This window comes from Athene cunicularia, assembly GCF_003259725.1.
Source record: "Athene cunicularia isolate RWA chromosome 4 unlocalized genomic scaffold, athCun1 chr4_part2, whole genome shotgun sequence".
Taxonomy (NCBI): Eukaryota; Metazoa; Chordata; class Aves; order Strigiformes; family Strigidae; genus Athene; species Athene cunicularia.
This window is the reverse complement of record NW_020799099.1, coordinates 25,353,870-25,376,107: the sequence shown is the minus strand read 5'-3', so window position 1 is coordinate 25,376,107 and position 22,238 is coordinate 25,353,870. Positions and strand designations below refer to the sequence as shown.

Genomic DNA, 22,238 nt, shown 5'->3' with positions numbered 1-22,238 from the left:
AAAAACCCCAAACAACACTGCCCATTACTTTACATTTCCTTTTTCAGGATAATTGTTCCAGTTACAAAGACCAAATATTCTTATCTAGTTTGTTATCTTATATTTTCATGCATAACAACACTAACCTATTTTCTCATAACGTATCTCTCATACAGAGGCTTACTGTCACCTTTAGGTATAACAAATCAATCTAGATTTTTTTAAATATCATAATTTCTTTTCAGGTTGCAACATCAGAAGCTGCCCGTGAAGCACCATGGCTGTGAATCAGATGCATTGGGAGATGGTTCTTGTTCTCATTGCAATTTTGGTTGTTGCCCAGATTGTGCTTTTAAGTGGAAGCAGAGCCACTGTTGATCATACAATGTGAATAACTTGTCAGAAAGACAGCAGTTTTGGAGCTTTCTCAGGTAACAGTTGGGTATCATGACATACTCCTAAGGGTTTACATCTAGCAAGACAACTGAGCCTCATGGAAAGCAGAAAGCCATGGGTTTTGGTCAGGTGGAGAATAGCTTTTATGTAGGTAGAGAAAATAATTTGTATTTTATTTTCTGTGTATGCATGCTGATGCTGTGGTCAGTCTTTAGCAGGTCAAAGCTTTTAAGGAAAAGGCTTTGAGTTTTCATACAACTAGGAGAACAGAGTCACTATCCTTATCTAGCTGAAGTAATGCTACAGAGTGTTTTACTGAGAGAATCCAAGGGCCCTATTCATCAAGTTACTCATGCACATGCCTAATTAGAGAGAAAGCTTGTCTTGTGGTTAAGGTGCTAAAACTGGGGCTTATGGTGCTTCAGTTTACTTCCTTTCCCCTACCACAGATTTCTCTGCAAACCTGAGAAAACCAGAGTGACATGATTTCCATCCCTGACCTCCCTATTCAGTAGTTCTAAAAAAGCTAGACATCTCAGAAAGGGCCAGTCCTCTAAAATGAATTTTAAGTAAATGTTAAACAGATAATGGGGATTACATGGGTATTTCACCAGGCAGAATTTTAAGCACACAAGCATCTGCTTAACTTTTTGATCTTCATCTGTTGAGGGGTGCCCTAAACCACCTGTAGATTGAAATCCAGTTTTTGGTAATTGAACTTCTTAGTAGCAGTGATGTCAATAACTGATCAATACTTTATCTCTTGATAATTGCTCTTCTGACTCTGAAGCATCCTACCTTCTCATTTGACAGGTCTATTAAACACTGAAGAATGAAACCTTGATACAATTTACAGAAACTGTTTAGTATAGAATATAAACCCAGCCTATTTACTGTTAGTGGAGTTTCACAGTGGCATAAAATTCCAATACAGAGATTGTGAAATAAGGCTCTTCACCTATACTTTAGAGTTAGGAGCAGTGATGAAATGTTCATCATGACAACATACATACAGGTGAAGTGTCTAATGAAGTCACGGGTAGCTCAATGAGGATTTTAGCTTCACGTCACTAACTCTCTACCTTTACAAACACACATGCCTAACCCTGAGCACTTATAGCATAATCATATACAATAATACTTTATCATTATGTTCTTTTTAACTTCTCTTCTAGACCAGTTCTGCTGTATAATTCAATTATTTTAGGTTCATGTTAGCATCTCAGTTTAGAGGTTTTCAAATGTTTCTTTCCTACTAATTTTTGCCTTACTGATTTCAACAGACATTTAGAATGAAGAACACAACACTGAAGTGACTGAAGTCACTCAGACTGTGCATGTCTTTGTTTTCCATTGAAAATATTTTGCATGAGACTAGTATTTAATCAGTGCTGAAACACACTTGAGCTCTACGTATGCGTACAATGATGAGCAGCTGGGGAAGTCCCTGTCTGCCTGGGAAGGCCTGTGGGAGTCTAAAAAAGCATATACTCTATGTTGCTTTGGCATTATCCTCCTCAGCAGTACTGAAAGTTAATGTGTACTAAATAGACTTAACCTCTGCCAAAACTGACAGTAGCCTACATGTTACAGTTCTATTACTTGTGTAACTTAGTCTTCAGCCACTGAAGCTTCATTCCCAACTAATTTCAACATTAGTTTACAGAAGCCAGTCACACCTACAAAGTGACATAGCCAATATGAAAAAAAAAATACACTTCAAAATGCATTTAGTCTCATTTAGGGAGGCTCCAGTACATCACAACACTTTGATAAGATTTTGTGATTGTTTTTGTAGTGCATTTTAAAATAAACAAAACATCTGCACCAGAAGCATGTTGGGTCCTCAATTTTCAGTGCATAGCTGTGTGGCAGCAGGAAGGCCTTCTCCAGTAAAAGAGGAACTGAAGCAGAAATTTTTTCAGTAAAAATAGAAGTATCGTTCACTTTGCACCGAGTTTTGGCAGTTCCGCTTCATGCTCTGTTTAGTGGGGAGAGTAATATATTCTCACATCTACTATCTATGTATGAAGTTACTCTATAATAGTGAACATTACTTACAGTGGGTCTCTGCCAGTAGATGGCTTATGGCATGTATTCCACATTTGGTAATCGAAGAGTGTTTGTCACCAAAACAATTTACAAGTTTGGGTATTAAGTTATAACTGCCATCATGTTTCATACCCAGATACTTCTGTGTAGCTTTCGAACACGCTGCTGATGTCATTGCATTAGCTTGCTTTCTTTAAAAGCATGTCACGCAGCAATGTTGAAAGTTACAAATTCCTACCTGCACTGTAACCGCCAAAATCTCATCCACTCTACTTTGAAGGCTAACAAACAGGACAAACATTAAGATACAAAGCTGAATAACTAATAAGATCCTTACACAACACAGATGAAAAATTACTAGTATACACTGTTGCATCAGATAAGAAAACTTTCTGACAAGGGCAGAAACCGTAAAGATGGTTGCATTTAGGATTTAAACAACTCGGTTAATGCATACAGGAAATTGTCCATTTGACACAAAAATAAACAACAAAAAAACCCACTACTGCTCCCTTAAGTACAGGCAGGTCTAGACTTCTGCATTACAGTTCTTCCAGGTGGCAGTTATTATGCTTGCATTCATGTGCATATCAATTTTGTTTGATTTGGTAGGAAACATTTAAATAAGTCAAAATTTGAAAATCAACCATGTGCTCACTAAAGAGGAAACAGCCCTCTACTTTTGCTTGCTTACGCATTTCTCTTACTTGCCATCCAGTTTTTGACTGCTTGGTTTATGCCTGTGTAGTTTGTGTATAGGTTATGCACAACAGCGTCTAATACTGAATAGAAGAAACCAAACACTTTCCCCTACTTGTAACAATATGCTTTCAGTTTTTGGAGCAAAAGAGAAGCAAAGTCAGATGTAGAAGTAGAATACATTTTTTTTTTCAATGGGAGGGGTAGACCTATGGCTCCTTTTCTCTCATCTAAAATGGCTTGCTTTTCTATTTTCAGCAAAACAAGTAGCCAGCCCTCCATTACATATCATGGCTTGGAAGGCAGCATCAGCTGGCAAATCTTTCTGTCTGATTTGTTGAGGTCATGTGGGTGTTTGCATGTGTACATCCCTGCTCTGAATACTCATGCTATTCTCAGACATAGTAAGAGCTCAGAGAAAATGGCACAGTTGTATCAGTAGAACTAAAGCAAAGGGTTGCAGTGATTGACTCCCACCACCCCCTTCAAAGTGCTTTGCAAACATGTAAAAAAGAAAAGTTCGGTTTCCCACCCCCTTCAAAGTGCTTTGCAAACATGTAAAAAAGAAAAGTTCGGTTTCTTTTTGAAAGAAAAAGGAAATGAAGGTCAAAAGGAGCATAAAACCAGCCCTAAATGGAAAGGGCATTCATTAGCTTGCTCCAAAGGAACAAAAAATAAAACACAGCAACTACTTACTCGATGCAAGAGAAACAGTGATAGCCTGTACCTTCCAAAAGAACCTTATCCGGGCTTATCGAGAATGCAAAATGTCTCCTAAAAAGAAAGAAAAAAAAAAAATAGGCATGCTAGGGAGAAGGCTCGTATTTCAAAGAGTCAAGAGCAAAAAAGTTGCAGCAAAGCAACCAAGACTCAGCTGGGGATAATTTTGGCAAGAGGGAAGAGGTTGCCCTTCACCAGATGGCTCCATATAAAGTAACATGGGTGTGATCCTAGCATGGAGGAGGGAGGGGAAAATAGGGAAGATGTTTTTCTAGTAAGTCTTAGCCTGAAATAAAATATAGACCACTGACAATTGTGTTTTTTCTGTTTTAGCTGACTATTTGGGGTTACCTTCTACATGATGAGGAAGCAGACTAGAGAAAATGATCATTTCTCAGTTGCTTTTGAGAATTTTGTTATTTGAGATTTTAAAAAATAAATATGGAGCCTGTGTTCTGCTAATTCACATTGTAAAAACATAATTTTCAATAGGTTTGCCTCTGTGTTAATACTCATTTCTCCATTTTTCTCACAAATTTTGTCTTCTTCTAATTCAGTGAGGTGCAAGCAATTATGTGCTTGCAACTTGTATCATATGATCTGTGATGTGGAGTGGCAATGAAGAATGGTAGTCAGAGAATTACCATCCTTGAAAAGCCATTCCTATCCTACTCTCTCCTATCAATTTTTCTCAACATAAGGGCAGTAGTCTGGCATATCAAATGGAGAAGGAAGGAAAAAGCACATTAGTGTTCTGGCTGTGTATTTTCCTAAAGGAAATTCTGACTATCAGCTACTCAACTGATTCTTATAATGCAATTTGCTTGTTGTTGGAAGCTGTCCATTGATGAAAATTAAATAAATGTGATCTATGCAGACGAAGTTGTTCTCCCCTGGCATAATAGAAATCCTAAAATATCTGAGATAGAAAGGCAGATTTGTCGTGGTCTCAGAACAATCTCAAGTACAAAAACCTTACTTCTGGTCCCATAGGTGGTTGCCCATTTGACTGATTATATATCTTGTATCATGTGGCAGTCATGTAGTGAGAACTTACTTCGGAATGTAATAGTTGAAAAAGGGAGTAGCATAGTTATGACGGCATTGATTTCTGTACCTAAGTAACGAGGCCAATCTTGAAAATAAGGTTCGTTGATTTACTTAATACAGAAATCCCTGCCAATTTCCATTGTACTATCAAGTATAAGCATATTAATTTAAACCTTTAAAAAAACCAAACAAACAGCTGACTTATTATTGCTTCCATGCATATGTTTTTGAGTATTTGAATATGTCTGCATCAAAAGAAATTAGAAGTTTAGAGAGCCAGTTAGCTTGCATTGCCAAGTTAACAAGTTCTGGTAAGGTCAGTCTCTTACAATAAATCTAATTATTTACACAGTTATTTTCTTTATGTATGCAGTTTTCACCATATGCTATAAGATGGAAAGGATAGTGGAATAATGCTCCTCTGTTGAATTTACTGGTGATGGGCATTCTTACTCACTCAGAGTTGGGGGAGCATTGTGAGGGAAGCAGAAGACAGATGGGAACTTTTCAGTTGGTGCTTGTATGACCTATTTAATCTGCATAATTAGAAAATGGGAAAGTTGTCTATGACGCTGATGCTGACTTCACTTCTAGGTCTTTTTGAGCTCATTTAAAGTACGGTAATGAGAAAAACATTTTACCTTTGGGCACCAATCTGATTTGTCAGGAAATTCCTCTTGCTATGATGGGTGGATGAGGAAAATTTTGAATAATATGATCCAGATGTTAAAGTTCCCATTTAGCAGCAATGCAGATGTATTATTTTATGGAATTGTCCAGATGGTGACCTTCCAGTATTAATAATAAATCAATGCTGGGGTTTTCATCTGTATGACTTGATTCCTATCTTTGTCCTCATTTACATGACAAAATACTCATGCATTTCATGTAGAGGCTAATAGTATTAAAATTAACGATCTGGAAGACATAAAAATCAATAAGAAAATTTGAAACAATTACTGCAAACAATATATACCAATAGATTTAATAATGGTATTGCCCAAGAGAAGATGGTGAGAACATTTTTTAATTAATTAGAATTTCGTTTTGCAACTAACATAATAACAAAGTTCTGTTATAGATTTGTATTAGAAAGACATAAGATGAAGATGTGTGCCCATTAAGTTTTGGCTTTACCACTGAAATTCAGACTTTACTTTCAGTCTACAGGAAAAAAGCAACCCACAGTATGTAAGCACATTGGAGAGGGATCACACTGGACAGTAACAAGGCAGGCAGGCAACAGGGAGCTTTTGGTAGCCCCCAGTGAAGGCCGGGAGACCTCAGGCTCTGCAACCGGGGATGTGTAGGCACCACTGACCAGTGACATGCCAGAAGGTCTGAGTGGCATGGAAGGAGCTCTGTCACTTTTACAGTCACAAGCAGCAGACTGTGGTCCCATAAAGGCAGGCCTGCAGGATGGAGAAACGCATAACAGTGATGTGACCTAATGATAGTGGAAGATTCAACTTCCATAGAAATAACTTTTTACTCTAGATGGATTGTGCTTTTTGTCTGCTTTTAAAATATCTACCCTCCCCAAACCAAACATAAATTTGGAAACAATCTCCCCTCAGATTTTTTTTTTAATTTATTTTTAGTATCCTTTTTGTAAAGATGCAGGATCTAACTCTACAAACACGTATTAAAGTCAGTCTTGCTTTTACCTTTGTCATCATCAGGCTTCCACAATTCCAAATCCATGGTTTATTAATGTGATCACGGAGAGAACTGACATTACAGGGCTTTTGACTCCAGTGGCTTTCAAATATTTGTTTATTGGAAAAGAAATAGTATATTTCATCACTGTGAGTCATTCAAGCAAATATACATATTAAGTTTGATATAATTTCATTTAGGAAGAAGTTTAAAAGTTTAAGTCACAGCATTTTGTTGTGCTGTAGAGTTTTTAAGAAAAACCTTCAGCAGTGTGGTTATGTAACTGAGCAGCATCCCAAATTAATGCAGCTAAATACACCTTTCTGAAAGTTTGTGAGAGCAGCTCTAAGGCTTAAAGGCCAAACTGCCTCCACTGATTTCAGAAAACCTGCTCCCAAAGCTTTAGTCCTTTGGTCACCGTATATAATTTGAGTTAGAAAACAAACTTTAAACTTTTTTTTTTTTTTTTTCAGTAGCATCAATTCTATCAATAGACAGTTTAGATTTTTGAGGATAGGATGTGGAGGCCTGATGAGTTTTATCTCAGTGTTATAACCATTTACTACACTGGGATCACTAATTATTTACAGGGTGAAAGGCAGACTAACATCATTATTCTAGGGTCAAAGGCTCCGGTGTCAGATGCTGTACAAGTCACGTTTTTTGGTATGAGTTTTACAGTTTGGCAATCTCTTAATCAAACCTAACCATGCAAAATAGAACCACAAGGATGTCATTACTTTGAAATGAATGTCTCAATTTTGCCAACAGTTAGTCACACTGCTGCAGATGTGGGTTGTTCTTTATTTCACCACCAGACTTTACTGGTAGAGATCCCTGTCCACATGGGGAATACTCTCAGTTATTACCAGTTACATCACTTTCAGAGCAACCTGCAAGCCTCTCTCAGGAAGAACATCACAGTATGACCCTTTTTTTGTTGGTTTTGCCTTGGTTGGGGGTTTTTTGGTATTGTTTCTTAAAGGAAACCTGTAGAAGGAGAAGAATAAATAAGAATTTCCCTGGAACAAATCTTCCCAGATTACAAGGGCCATTAGCAGTTGAATTTGAGGGAATCTTTCAACTACAGTATGAATAAAATCCTCTAAATCAATGTTGATCAAACATGACATGCAAATGAAAAAGAATTAAACAAGAGCTAAAATTAAATTAATTCCATCAGTTCCATGTCGTTTTTTTGTTCTGCAGACTCTTACCATCAGCAGTCATCCCAGGTGTTATTAACCCTGAAGGGCTCAATTTAGTATATATACCAAATAGTCTGAATTTATTTCTTCGAGCACCCTCTGCCTACCTAAAAAGAGGTCTGTATTCTTCCTTCTCCATCTTCTGAAACTCTGCCTTTCTGCGCTGGATTTGCAAAGACAATTATTAATGGTTCAGAGATTGCTTCTGCTAACAACTAAGTATTTTAGATAAATTTCATTATGGTATACTAACTTGACTATATATAACTTATTTCAGTTGTTTTTTACCTGTTCTTGCCCTGTTCTGGCCTATGTCTCCCTCCTTCACAATTCTCAACTGTTAGTTTTAATTATGTTAGCAATCTGTTCACAATTACCATTTCTTGTGAAGACTGAAGCAAAACAAAAAGGTTTTGGTGGTGTTGGGTATTTTTCTTTTTCTTTTTTTTTTTTTTTCTCCTGTACTTTTTCCTGTATTATACATTCTTATTCATCTTTAGGTAAGGGAGAAATATAGACATGTAAAACTTCTATTGAATTTATATGAATACTTCAGTAGAAGCTACATATGTGGCATTTTGTACCACTCTGCAAAATATGCAAAGTCTTGAGCAGTCTTTCTTTTCTCTTATCCATAGGATGGTTCCTCCTAATCTGTAAACTGAGTTACGCGATTGGAATTGTGGGTTATCTAACCATAATGGATTTAGTTAATTCTTCAGGTAGGTATCTCCAGGTAAAATTGGGATTGGCAACTGTTCTGATTTCCTGTTTGATAGACTTTACTTTGTTTGCAGTGAAATTGCTCCAGGCTGGTCTTTTTACCACCCACCTCAACATATGAAACCTCTTCTATGTTGTGTAGCTGTACATTCTCTTACTGCTTTATTTTTATTTTTGCATAGTTGATCTGAAGTTTGCTATTTAGTCATTTTATAACATATGTTTGTAGTGTGAAGAGAGGTGGGGAAAAACCTTAAACTTCATACAGCCACCCTGTTCATTCATTTAATCCCCTAATTTAACTGCTGAGTTAATTCTCAGTCCTTCATTTATGTACCTGAAGGAGATAAGACATAAAAAGGTTTGACATAAAGAATAAAAATAGATAAGCACATTCATATCAAAACCACATTATAATTCTTTCTGATAACCATGATTTCCTGCTCTACCAGGCTATAATGTTGCTAGGGGATTCTCTTCTTTTTATTTTGGCTGTTGACAAAGACAATAATGTATGTCCAGATGATTCTCTACCTAACCACTTAATACAGCTTGAATTTTTGCCTAGGTAGGATTTGAATTTTATTTATGTTTATCCAGGATTTCTCTCTGACTAGCAGCCCAGTCAGGGCTACTGTACTGGACTCTGAGGCACTGTCTGACCAGAAATTCCAGAGATTCCTCAAAAGGATGTAGACCAATGGCATAATGATTCTGCTTTAAGTCCAACACTTCTTGGAGGTATTGGAGATACTGCACATAAGTAAATCAGCTGTTCCTTTAAGTATCAGATTTATTGCCCATACATTGTACAGTTGATTAACCCAGAAGTACATAGCTCTGATGGAAAATTCTTGGCAGAAACTTAAGAGTCTTGTGTTACCAAGACTATTAAGCTTTATTCAGTTGAGGTATTTTATTTAACCAGCTAAATTCCACCACCAGTTTATTTCAAAGATATAACTACAAAATTTGTTAGGCCTATTTTAAATGTTCTTACTTTGTGCCCTGTTGCAGCAATAACAAGTCCTTTTTAATGTTAAGAAGCTCCAGTTTTATGAATATTTGGTAGCCAGGTTTCAGCCTGCCAAGACCTGCAACACATACAATCAATCTCAGAGAGATGACAAGAGATGTTAACATTTTTGCAGACTCTATTGAGCTGGGTTTTCTGGGGAGTAGAGGGCTAAATACCACTTGATGTAATTTTGCAAATATTTTATTCTGAGGAATTTGTATTCAGGACAGTGGGCTCTTTCAGCTACAGAAACTTAACAGTTCTTTGACTGGCATCTTATACCTGATTGAAATTTGTCTGATCTTGTTGCTTCTGCAAAACAATGAAATATATCTAATTGTGGTGTATAAGACAACTCTAGGCAAAGTCACCCCCTGTAAGAAAATGTGTCAGCTTGGCCTTTCTATAACAGAGCCAAGTAGCTGTGGCTCCAAAAGCAGTTCATAGCCTAGTTTCGACATTGCTTGCCATCAAGAACATTGATACTTCAAGTATGAGGGTGTCTGCTGCTGCAACAGAAAATGAAACTAAACCTGCAGTTTGAAGGCAGGAGCTAACTGGAGTAAAAATCTTGTTGATATTTTATTCTGGTGTTTTGGTGAAGAACAGACTCACCCAAATACTCTTTTGTGGTTTTATGACAGAATCAAGCCTGATGACTCCATGGATTTTGCTATGACTGCTTTTTTACAGACTGTACTATGGAGTGATGGGAAGAGACTTTGCAGAGATGTGTTCTGACGTTCTGACCACATGGTTTCCACCACTGGTGTAAGTGCCAGGGATCATCATCCCACATACCACTTTCAAGGACTGGAAACTCTTGAAACTCTTGTGCTCCTGGGTTCAAGAGAATAAGATCTACTGGATACTCTTGCACTAAACTAACCTCACTTTTCTTTGAGGAGAGCTGTTCTTGTGCCATGGACAAACTGTTGAACTCCATTGCCGATCTTATGATTACAAAAATAGTCTTAATGAATTAGTAGCCAGTGACATGTGCCAGGGTCTGACCTGGGGTTTCCAACAGGTGGGTCCCTGTGTACAAGAGACTACATAATTTTCCTAACTGCCATAAGAAGACAAGCTTCTTACTTCCCCAAAGTCTGTGAAAGACTCTTCTTCATCGTATCTTCCATTGCCAAATAAGGTGATTATCTCAGCACAATTCCCTTATATTCCAGTTACTTAAAATCAAGCAGACAGTTGCTAAAGTTCTTGCATCATCAATAAGATTTTCATTATTTCTTGGTAACTGTGCCTCCTGGCACTAGTGAACTAAGACAACTTCAGCCATTTTCATGCTATCCTTATCTTTGATGGCACTTAAAATGTGTTTACACATCCTTAACTCTAAGCAAATATATTGTTGTTCTTTGGCTTCTTTTTTTCCTATGAACTTGATCTTAACAGTTTTACAACATCAGTGGCATACCAACAACAAATTTGTCCAATGACATCTGCACAGTTTGCAGGCAGAAAATTTTTGTGGATATAAATGAAGAAGAGATCGTTCAAAATACCTACCAGCTGTTCTGTAATCATGTGTATCCTTTCCATGGAATTATGAAACTGTTATTTTCTCCTCTTTTATGCTGTATTAAAAAATAATAACAATGGCAATACATACCAAGAAAGAGGAACCAAAACCACATTCAGAAACAACGTAGCACAAAAGTAAAAACAGGAGCATAAAATATATTTCAGTTCTGTGACACAGATTGAGAACACACAGCTTTTTGACAGACAAACTGATGCAAGAGTGGCCATAACCCTACAGTTTCAGGCCTAAATCCGCCTTTCAGGCACTTTGTGCCTGTGTGGGTGTGGCTGGCAATATGTTAGACCAGGCTTGCTGACCCACTGGCCAGTGCTGCTAACTCAGGCTCCCATGTACTGCAGAGGATTTCCTCTGGCTGTGCCTGGGGCTATCTTTGCTGGGTAGCTTTAAGGCAGATGTAAAACCCTTCTCAAAAGATGGCATACCTTACAGCCTGACAGAAGACCCAGTGCCTCAGACTCGGGCCTACCAAACGACTCGGTGTTTTGCATTCCAGAAACTAAAATGATAGGTATCACATATGTGCTGGAACAATGTTACTAACCACCCCCTTCTGCAGTTCTTAAAAATATCCTGGCTTCTTGCAAGATGGAAAATATGAATACCAGTCTGGATGTTCAGTACATTGGATTCAACTTTAAAATAGTTCAAAATATTCTAAATATTTTAAATAATTTGAAACTGCTCAGTTATAAAACAAGGCAGTATCCATAATCAGTCATTAAAATTATCTCTTGATGGTTTGACTAGGTTTGTGGATGTCAGCACAGGGCCTTGTTTATATTTGAAAGATTCCTTAGCAATACACCTGATAGCAGGTTTTATGAATCCTGCATCTGTGGTTGGTGCACTGTTGGCAAGAACCAGAATTTCCCATACTGCCCTGAGAAAGTTGATTTGAAGAGGAAGTTAAGTAACCCATACCCTCTCTCTGATAAGTGTGCTTTTGATTTTCTAAACCATAGCCTGATTACTTACAAATTTGTGTTTCAATCTGCAGTGGAGGGATGAGGTGGCCACATTAAATAAATGGAAAACTAATAATTACTAAGGAACAATTATATTTAGGGAAGAGGATAGTTCTATTTTACTTTATCTTATCTAAGACCCCAAAAAAGCTAGGAAAAGAAAGTGCATATATATTTTCCTTCTTGATTTTAGGACATTTGGAAATAATTTTTATAATGAGAGGACCATATTAAAGAATGTAAATCACAGTTTTAGAAAGACCATGCAGTATATTTTGCCCTTTAATGAAATAAGAAAATTGATACAATCCACTTTCAGAACAAGTGCTGGTTTTTCCCCCCTCTTCTCTTAGTAGTTAGTAAGCAACATTTTTCCTTTAACAAATGTAATAATAGTTGTAGATCTGCTGCTGCACCTGTAGAAACCTTCTTGAGTGGAAGCAATATTTGGCTTCCTTCTTTGAAGCCCATTTTAACCTATATGTGGGGAGGATATTTAATTTTTACCTTACCCTTATAAAAAAAGGAAATTAATCAGAAGAGTTGAAAAGAAAGCATTTCAAGATTTTAACCCAATATATTTTCTTTGATTCTAGCTAAGAAAAACACCAAGATTTACCTATTGTTGCATTTTCTCTTCAGTTTCTTCAACAACAGATTAGGTGAGAACGCACACGTATTGTATGGACAACTTTTGAACTGGCTTTGCTAGCTGGTGGTCTGGCATCCAGTTGTTACAGGCATTGTTCAAGGCATTAGTTAATCACTGGGTCTAGAATAGAACTTGGATTATTAGTGAGAATGCTAAGTGTTGGATATTTACCTGCCTAAATAATATGCATTTTCTGTACTTAATTTTAATAGACTAGAGAAATAGCAGTTAAACTCTGGTGTGCTATACACCCTTTTTCAGGACAGTACTTCTTTTTACATTACAGCAAGATTGTACAGCATGCTATTAAAGCATGTTTTTATTTTCTCAAAGTCAGAATTAAAAGAAATTGCTTCCTTTAATAAGAAGATTGCACTAGGGGAAAAAAAAAAAAAAGGACTTATTTCTTAGAATGAATATCCCATTAAAAAAAAAAAAAGAAAATATTTTAAGTTTGCTTATGAAATATATGGTAGTGGCTTCTTGCTAGTTGAAATTCTGACTACAGAAAATTGTGCAGTAGATAAGGAGAATTTTGTCAAATAATGGCTTTGTATATAGCAAATTCTGAAAAATGTCACCCAGATCGTTTGCTCATTTGGTCAATGTAAAGTAATACAAGATTACCATTAGCTTTTTTCCCCCCACCTCTTTCAAGAGCTGTTGTATGGTAACTCATACATCTTCCAATAGCCGTTTACAAAAAGCTCTAACCACGGCAGTGTTTAATATGTGCTTGGTATTCAGATAGGCCTATATATGGAGGTCCTATATGAAGTCCTCTTTGACTTACTGTCACCATGCTCAAAAGGCCCAGCTTCCAATAACCAGCTTCTCAGACACAGAATGAAGTTACAATCTCTAACCACCAATTCCGTATTTTGCTATTGCTTTCTTTTTCTTTTTTTTTTTTCTTTTCTTTTTTTTTAATGAAAATGGATGCATAAGTCTTGCTGCTTAGTGGCCAAATGTTTGACATCTATACTACCCTGTCCACATTGTGAGGAATTAAAACATGGTGTTTATGCAAGAACGGGCAGTTCTGTTTAGGAATCAGAGAAGCTGGTCTTAAAATGTAATTAGCCTAGCTGAAGTAGCTTTTAAAGTCAGATTAAATATGGTCAGTATTTTAAGAATCTTTGTTCTTGGAAATCATAAATACAGATTATCTTAATTTACACTTTAATATATATATGAGAATAAAGCAGACATTGTGTGAAGCCATATACCAATGAAGGTAAGGTTTAGATGTTAAAAATAGGAAATGACACGATTAAAATAATCATTAAGTAAATGAAAGAGCAAATCTTAAGTGCATAGGAAGAAAGTGGCTTTGTTTGCTTAGATGAAGTAACAACGTTAATAATTCTTATAATGAGTTATGCCTGTATTCATATATGCAAAAACTCATGTTAATAAATCGTTCATTTGCGTTACACTGTCAGAGTTGCCTAATTGTGAGTGTAATGGAAGAATGTTTGTCTTATGCCTTCTCAATGTCTAGCAAAGGACAGGGGGACTTCTGCTCTCACGACACATTGGCTGTGTGGAGAAGAACTTCCTAAAAGCAGTAACACGGTAAGTAACTAGCTGTGAGATGATGCTTCTAATGTACCAAATATGTATACAAAGAATGCAGAAGAACCCTTGGCTAGGCAGACTCTCTCCTAAAGCTTTTACAAAAATAAAGATATATAAACTAAGTAGCTGTGTATCTAGACAACTTTTCATCATTATATATTTACATGAAACAGCTTTTGCTAACACTTCTGATTAATGTATGTAGACAATTGTTGTGGTTTAACCCCAGAAGGCAGCTCAGCATCGCACAGCCGCACTCTCACTCCCCCCACTGTTCCACGGGGAAGAGAATTGGAAGGGTAAGATGGAGAAAATTCGTGGGTTGCGATAAAGACGGTTCAATAGGTAAAGCAAAAGCTGCACACAAGCAAAGGAAAATAAAGAATTCCTTCACTACTTCCAATCAGTAAGTGGATGCTTAGCCTTCTCCAGAAAAAGCTCCATCACGCATAACAGTTTCTTGGGAAGACAAACATCTCAACACCAAACATCTTCCTTTCCTCTTTCTTTCCTACAACTTTTATTGCCGAGAATGGCATTATATGGTATGGGAAATCCCTTAAATCAGCTGGATAAGCTGCCCCAGACTGTGGCCTCTCCCAAATTATCATGCACCCCCAGCCTACTCACTGACAGAACAGCATGAGAAACAGAAAAGGACTTGATGCTGTGCAAGCACTGTTTAGTAATAACTAAAACAACCTTGTGTTACCAACTCTGTTTTGGTCACAAATCCAAACCATAGCACCATAGGAGCAACTATGAAGAAAATTATTTCAGCCCAAACCAGTACAAAAACTCTCAAACATGGACACAAAAAGAAAATAATCTCACAACAACTAATAAAATTTACAGTAGTTAAGCTCTCTATTCTTGAGGTACAGATAGGTGACGGGATGAACAAATAAGGGAAACAAATCCAGAGTATATTTGCTATTATTATTTAATGTCCCTGTCTAGGATTTTAGAGCTATTTTCAAATTGAACCAAAACATCTCCTGCTGCTCTTCTTCAAGAGGCCACTCCAGGTAGGTCTTTGTGTTCATGATCTTCCGCAGCTTGCAGAACCTCTTGGGAATCGCTTTGCTCTGGATGGGCTCCAGGAGGACGAGAATTGCTGCATCGTTGTTCTCGTCAAAGAGACGGAAGTGTGAGAAGTCCAGCTCATATTTGCACCACTCGCTCTGCACAAAGTGCTCAGACAGCACAAAGAGCGTTTTGTGGCTCTTCTCTATGGAGTCAATGATGTTGTCCACAATCCACTTCCCGGGCACAAAGTCCCGCTTATGGAGGCAGAGCCGAAACGGGGGGCAGGCCTGCTCCAGCTCCCGCACCATTATGTTTTCCACCCAGTCAGAGTCATGCTCGCTGTAGGAGACAAAAGCATCGTAGCAGATGTCCTTCAGGGGGACTCGCTTGGGCTTCCACTTGGCTTGGAGCCACGCCCAGGTCATTCTCAGGTACCAGACCGCGTGGTACTTGTAGCCGATGGCCACGAGGATGAGCATGACCAGGACCACCAGGGTGCAGAGCAAGGACACCATGAGGGACCTGTGGCACTCCATCAGGGACAAGTGCACAGCTCCAACCTGCACCCCTCGCACTGCCAGGGGAGAGTCACAGATGTACTTGTCTGGCCACCCCACCAGCACCTGGGCTATCCCAGCCTGGTGGTGGATGAAGGAGAGGAATTCACAGGAGCAGATGAAGTTGTTGTCACTGGCATCCAGCAGCTCCATTTTCCTGAAGGACTCAAACTCTTCTCTGGAGAAACCGTTGAGCTTGTTTCTTCTGACTGACATGGCCACTAAGTTAGGAATGGGTGCGGCACCAGGCAGGGTCTTCAAATGGTTTTTTGCGAGGTACAGCTCTTTGAGAAACGGGAGTTGCAGTCCAAACTCCTTCAGGTTGTTAGCACTAACATCCAAAACTTCCAGCGTTGGAGGAATGCACGTTGTTAGCTTAGGAATTTGAGTGCTGGAGAGGTTTAGATATTTCAGGGGTTTTGGCCATTCACACACATCTGGAATATCACCAAAATTATTTTGGCTAATGTCTAAGAGAATTAGATTTCGTAGATGAGACAAACTTTTACCTGTCATTTCTAAGTCACTCAGTGAATTCTGACTTAAATTTAGAGTTTGTAGTGAGGGCCAAGCACCCGGACAGGCTGAGTGCTCCAAACTCTGGTCTCCAAGCAAATTTGCACTAAGATCAAGATACTCTAATGACAGAAGATATTGTGAAACACTGCATGGTACTAAAAAGACCTTGGTGTTTTCAACTGTGACTTTGGTAAGAAGTGATAGTAGGCCATGCACAGCATGAAGATCTGTAAACAAATAAAATTTTTCTATAAATAATTTCTCTATTGTCAGAACTCTAAGAGTCTGTGATTGGTTTGCTTGAATTCGCATTTGCCATTGTCCAGTTCCCGAGAGTCTGCAGTCTATCATCTCCACCTCCACTAATTTTGGCATGTCTTCTAAAATGCTGATAATCTCAGGCACAGTAGCATCTGTGAATAAGGTCTGTTTAAAAGAAATTTTCTTAGCAAATGAAGAAGACATGACTCTCAGTAGTTGTATTTCAGAGAGTATACTGAATGCTAGTTTTCTCACTTCTAACCAAATGACAGAGTACAGAAGGTCCCTGACAATTGCTGAGAATAAACTAGTATTTTTTAGGTTTATGATCATGTGGTTTATCTTCTTAATTGATTTCAAACTTCCTGGCTTGTACTGCCTGAGTCCGCCACCATCAATCCACAACTTGTCGAGAAGCTCAATGCCCTCAAAGTTCCCTTGCCTTATCGTGGAGAACCACGGGTTGCCCAGGTGGAGAGAGCTGAGGTTCCTCAGGCTTGAAAAGGGGGAGCTTTCGCCCAGGTCTCTGTAGGAGTTCTCCTGAAGGTGGAGGTGCTGAAGTGAAAAGAGGTGCTCAAACCACTCAGGGGACAGGTGAGCCAAGCTGTTATTTGATAAGTCCAAGAGCTCCAGTTTCCCAAGGGACCAAAATGAATCCTTGTCTATTGAGCTGATTTTGTTGGACTGCAGCAGCAAGGCTCTCAGGTTCACAGCCTGCTGCAGGTCTTGGGATCGGATGTGCTGTATCCTGTTATGGGCCAGGTTTAATGTTGTGATTTTGCCCGTGAGCCCTGGCGGAATGAAATCCAAGCCCATGAAAGAGCAGTTGCAAAGCTGAGTGGCATCACATGAAGGACAAGCCTGCTTCAGCACTTGTTCTTCAGAGAGGCTTGGAGCTAAGACCATGTAGATGGCCCACACTTGCCAGGTGTGTGTGGCCATTATTTTGCCTAAAATATGAAATACAGCCAGAACAAGTATAAAATGGTTAGTTTTGAAGAAGTTATTTATATAAAACATAACTTTTACTCTTCTTCCCTGTTGCACTATAAATATATTTGTCTTTAATGTTGTTCAGCGATGAAAAGGATTAACCAAAAAAATAAATATTGTACACGAATATTCCAGAATCATTTGTTAAATGCTACGCACATTGAATTTACTCTTTTGTTCCCTGTGTTTTATAATTTTGGAATGAGGACTATCAAATCAATTAACAGCTGCACAAATGTTTTGTAGATTCAGCTAAACATCTGAATAATCACATTATTACTAACCTGATCCTTTGCCTGTTTAGGAAATAGTCCTATATATCCTCCCTCAGCCCCACCTTAAGTCCTTTTCTTCTGGATCTGTGAATATTATTTTGCATATTAATTTTTCACTACAGGGAGTCTCCTGTATGTTTCAAATCATGGTTACATCAAGAAGAGTTGGCATCTTGTGGGAGACAGTGATGTTCACATTTAATACTCATTTCAAGTGTATGTCTAATCTCAATTCTGACAATAGGGAGAAGGAAGCTGCATATGTTTCTGTCCTGTTCTTCATTTTATCTGCCTTCAGCTATTTTGATTGTAAATATGCTAGGAGCATAGAAATAAATATTTGCCTGGATGCGTAGGCCATTGTTACCATGTTGCCATCAGTCTGATACTTGCTAAAGAACTTAAGATGGGAAAACTGACCATTGTAAACTACTGACTTTTAGCTATTCCTTTTTACTGCCACATCCTCCTCCTCTGTCAGTGGCCTTTTCTGCTTTGGGTCTTTATGGCAGAGAGAAGGTAAGGCCCAGCCACGAGGAAGAGCCAGGGGCTTTTGGAGCCTCCTGCAGATTGGGTCAGACTAGATCAGATCAGACTAGGCTTTTTCTGTTCCTCATCATCTGGACTGAAATGATACGAGAGAAGCCACATAGCTGTGGATCCTGTGTCACTTCTGTTTCCTCTCACAGATGTGCCTTTCATAGTTCTGTTTTGACATGGCTTTTTACATTACAGAGCTTGCTGCAATAGCCAGCCCATCCTTACTCCCAACAAGGTGACTTTAGTATTTCTGTGCCTCTGAGGAGTTAGATTGAATTGCATATATTGAATTATAACCCTTTTTTGTTTATGCTTCATTGATAAGGATCAAAGAGCACTTTTAAAGTATAACTTTCCCCAGTGTGTCACAAATCCCCCTACCTCAGTAGGTATCTTACTGAGGGTGAAAGGAGTGAACCGACCCCAAAGATACTAATGAACAGGTTCCCAAAGACCATCATGGGTTCTGTATCAAGTTAATCAGGTTAGACTGTCTCACTGAGGAGTACTTTCTCCTTCAGTCATCTCACTGAGACTCTGTGCAGATCTACTGTACTTTGAATTCATACTCTATTTTGTTTTACAATAGCTGACCTACGCAGACGAGTTCATACAGAAAAGTCCTACTCTTCTAGTTGCATTATTTTTAGCCAGAGTTGCTATTAGTTATTCAAATAGCCCAGAATTAGCTAAGATTGTTTGTGCATATGAGGAGGAAAAGTTGTGAATAGTTTTTTCAATCATTCCATCTCTTCCCATCTGAAGGACTATAAACATTTTTACCTCTTGTATTATTTTCCTTTAATTTCTGTCTCTCTGATGTAGAGCTTTGGTCTTGAAGAAAACATTCCTCTCCCTGTCTTTAGATGCCCACAGCTGAGCTGATCACCCACCATGTCCTCCAACATCAATGGAGAGAAACAACTTTTAGGAGCAATTCACATCGTGTCTCTTAGTCACTCACATTAAGATGTGATTACTCCAAGAGAAATGACCCCATCAACTTAAAATGAAGGACCATGGTTTAGATACCTAGATATTTATGTATGTGAGTCTGTTCCAAATAATTGCAATCTGTAGTCACACCCACCTACTGTCCAGCTGAGGCTCTTTTATGGGGCTCTTTTGGTCTTGCAAGTCTGGTTGGGTAACGCAGTGCTGTAGGCCATAGGAGCAAAGCTATGAGTAAGATGAGTTTCACAAGCAACAAATTTATAGTGAGATTTTTAAAGTTGCTATCACAACTGTTACAGAAAGAAACAACCAGACAACCTGGCCAATCAAAATCTATCTATCGGTAGGTTATTTACAGATGGAAAATTGGCAGCATAGAATACAACTGGCAGGTACTGACGTTTATGCTGGAAGTACTGGCTGAGCCTAACGGCTCTTCACCTTGCTAGCTTGAAACCAGGACTGCAGGACTGAATTCCATTTGGTGCTACAGGATACTTTTCTTTGTTGTCATTTCCCTGAGCATCTTTTCCAGGTGCTTTTGCTCATCTGTAACGTGAATGGACTGTCAGAAAAATCCAGTTACCAACCTCATGCACATACAGCCATTCACTTCCCATCCCTATTCCTGTCTAATAATTCAGCTTAAGACCCTGACTTAGAGGGTCATTTCAGGCCTCTCTGCACTCATTCAGAAATAAGTCCCACTCCACAATATCATTGCCCCACCAAGGAATTACTTTTCCCTGTTGCGCTGGGAAGACAAAAAGCCACATAGAAATTGAAATGAAGCTAATAACATGGAAACTTGCACAGGTGCCCTTAATACCACAAGGCACTGTGATGAACTAGACATGTTTCTGGGTTATGGGCAAACAGTCCAAGCCATCAGACATGCATATGTTCATATTCTCAAACAAAAACATGAGTGCCAGCAGAGTGAAGTTCTATAAATGCTAACAAATGCTAGAGGCTGATGTTAACTGCTGAAATAGAGCATGCCAATAGCATGCAAATTGATTCTAGCTTGGGGGATGCCATCAAACTAGGTGAGGGCTGGTAAGTTTGAGCAGTACTATGGAGTCAGCAGCAGGAGGGTCACTGGTTGGTGAAGGGATTGTTCCACAAGCAGACTTGGCAAAGCTGCTACTTTCCTTTTGGCTGTATGTGGGTTACACACATCCTGGCTATCTCCCACCAGCATTGCCTCAACAGCATGTATGTTTATACACACATGAGCACACATACCTCAGCATGCCCCCTCTTGTTTCCAACATAGAGGATGTGCAACAGGGCAGTTAGGTGAGGAGGTAACTGATCCCACGGCCCCAAGACCATTGCTGAATGAGCTCTTTCTTAGTCGAATTCCTAAACAAACACAGCCCACCTTCACACCCAGCCTTCCCTGGGCAGCTGGTATTGACACACAAGTGGGACAACATACAAACAGGACAAAGCACATACGAGGCACTCTCCCATGAAGAAACTGAGCAGAATTTGCAGTGTCTGACCCAACCTGTCTCTTTTTCATTTGCTGCTTTCCTCTCTTCCCTTTCCTGAAGGACACGGCTCTCATCCGCATGTCCCAGCTCTCGCAAGGATCGTTCCTTTTGCTGCCTGCCTTCCATGCAGCTCTGCCAGTTGCCTGCAATTGTACCGGCCTGCTCCACTTCTGCTGGCAGCCAGAAATCCCTCCCCGCTCTGCACTGCTGCAAGAGCAGCCCCAAGCACCCTGAATGCCCCATGCAGAGGAGGAGGACTTGGTGGCAGAGATCAGCCTCTTCCCAGTGCTTCCTCCTTGCTTCCTGCTCTGGCATTGCAGCTCCACTCTCCTTGCATCTCCAGCCTCCACCCACCTGCAAACTCACCTCTGAGTAGAAGAGATTCCAGGGGACACCAACTCCAGACCGGTGCCTACACACCAGTTAATCTATGTCGAGTTTCATCTGTCTCTTGCTGATCGCTGTTTACCCAGCTTCCTCTCACACTGATGTTTCCTTCCCGCTTCACTTCTCTGACTTGGCTGTGTAAGTAGGGGAATTCCCACCTAGGGGATCAGATTGGTCTAAGAGCAGTAACACTATCAGTCCTTTTAAATGTGCCAACCCATAGAAGCCTGGGTCTATGTAAGAGTGTACTGTGTGAAAGTCAAGACTTCTACTACCTCTTTTTCTGACTCTTTCTTTGAAATGACTGGCAAGACATATTTCCCTCCTTACCTCTAGGCATGCAGTCTCCTAATCTGATATATCAGTGCTTAGTGTTTGTTATCAGATGATTCACTCATCGCTTACCTGGAGTTCAGTGTTGATTAGCCTGTGAGGTTTTCTTCTCCAGGAGAGCAAACAGAAAAATCCTTTTGTAGCAGACTTTGGACTAACCCTAGAGATAGCATTATAACAGGAAAGTAGAACTGAAAGTGGTGTTTTCAGGCTACACCCACAGAAACTATCATCCTATGTGTGTATATACGTATACACATACACACATAGGAGTGTGAAGAAATATAGATGCATAGGCATGTACACAGATGTACATATATGAATCTGTACATATATACGAACACAGACACGTGTATAAACTTCTGCCAATTTTTCAAATACTCAGTCCATATGTGAATGCTTTGGTATTTCACCACAAAATAATTACATGTATAAATTTTAATCAATCTTCATTTAGACTCTCCAGCAACACAAGCAAAGTGCAGCATGGAAGTGCCGAGTTAGAGAAACCCACACCTAACTTTATCCCCTCAGAGACAGTATCAGGTTTCCACAAAAATAGATAAAGCACAAGTAAGCACGGCTGTGACTCCAGGCACTCAGGGTGGGACCAGCTATCTTA

General features: G+C 39.1%; 2 protein-coding genes across 2 annotated transcripts; one reads left to right on the top strand and one right to left on the bottom strand.

Moving 5' to 3' along the window:
- Positions 1-256: 256 nt before the first annotated feature.
- RNF175 (ring finger protein 175) lies at positions 257-12,076 on the top strand. Its single transcript, XM_026847952.1, is given in 9 exon segments — positions 257-329; positions 332-366; positions 7,327-7,478; positions 8,379-8,472; positions 10,114-10,184; positions 10,186-10,246; positions 10,249-10,275; positions 10,918-11,051; positions 11,884-12,076. Coding segments are annotated over 9 exon segments (840 nt in total).
- Positions 12,077-15,214: 3,138 nt separating this feature from the next.
- TLR2 (toll like receptor 2) lies at positions 15,215-19,621 on the bottom strand. Its single transcript, XM_026848117.1, has 2 exons — positions 19,531-19,621; positions 15,215-17,582 (listed from the first exon to the last, which is right to left on the bottom strand). The coding sequence occupies exon 2, from the start codon at positions 17,572-17,574 to the stop codon at positions 15,223-15,225; it is 2,352 nt and encodes a 783-aa protein (XP_026703918.1). The 5' UTR covers positions 17,575-17,582; positions 19,531-19,621; the 3' UTR covers positions 15,215-15,222.
- Between the last annotated feature and the right edge of the window lie 2,617 nt (positions 19,622-22,238).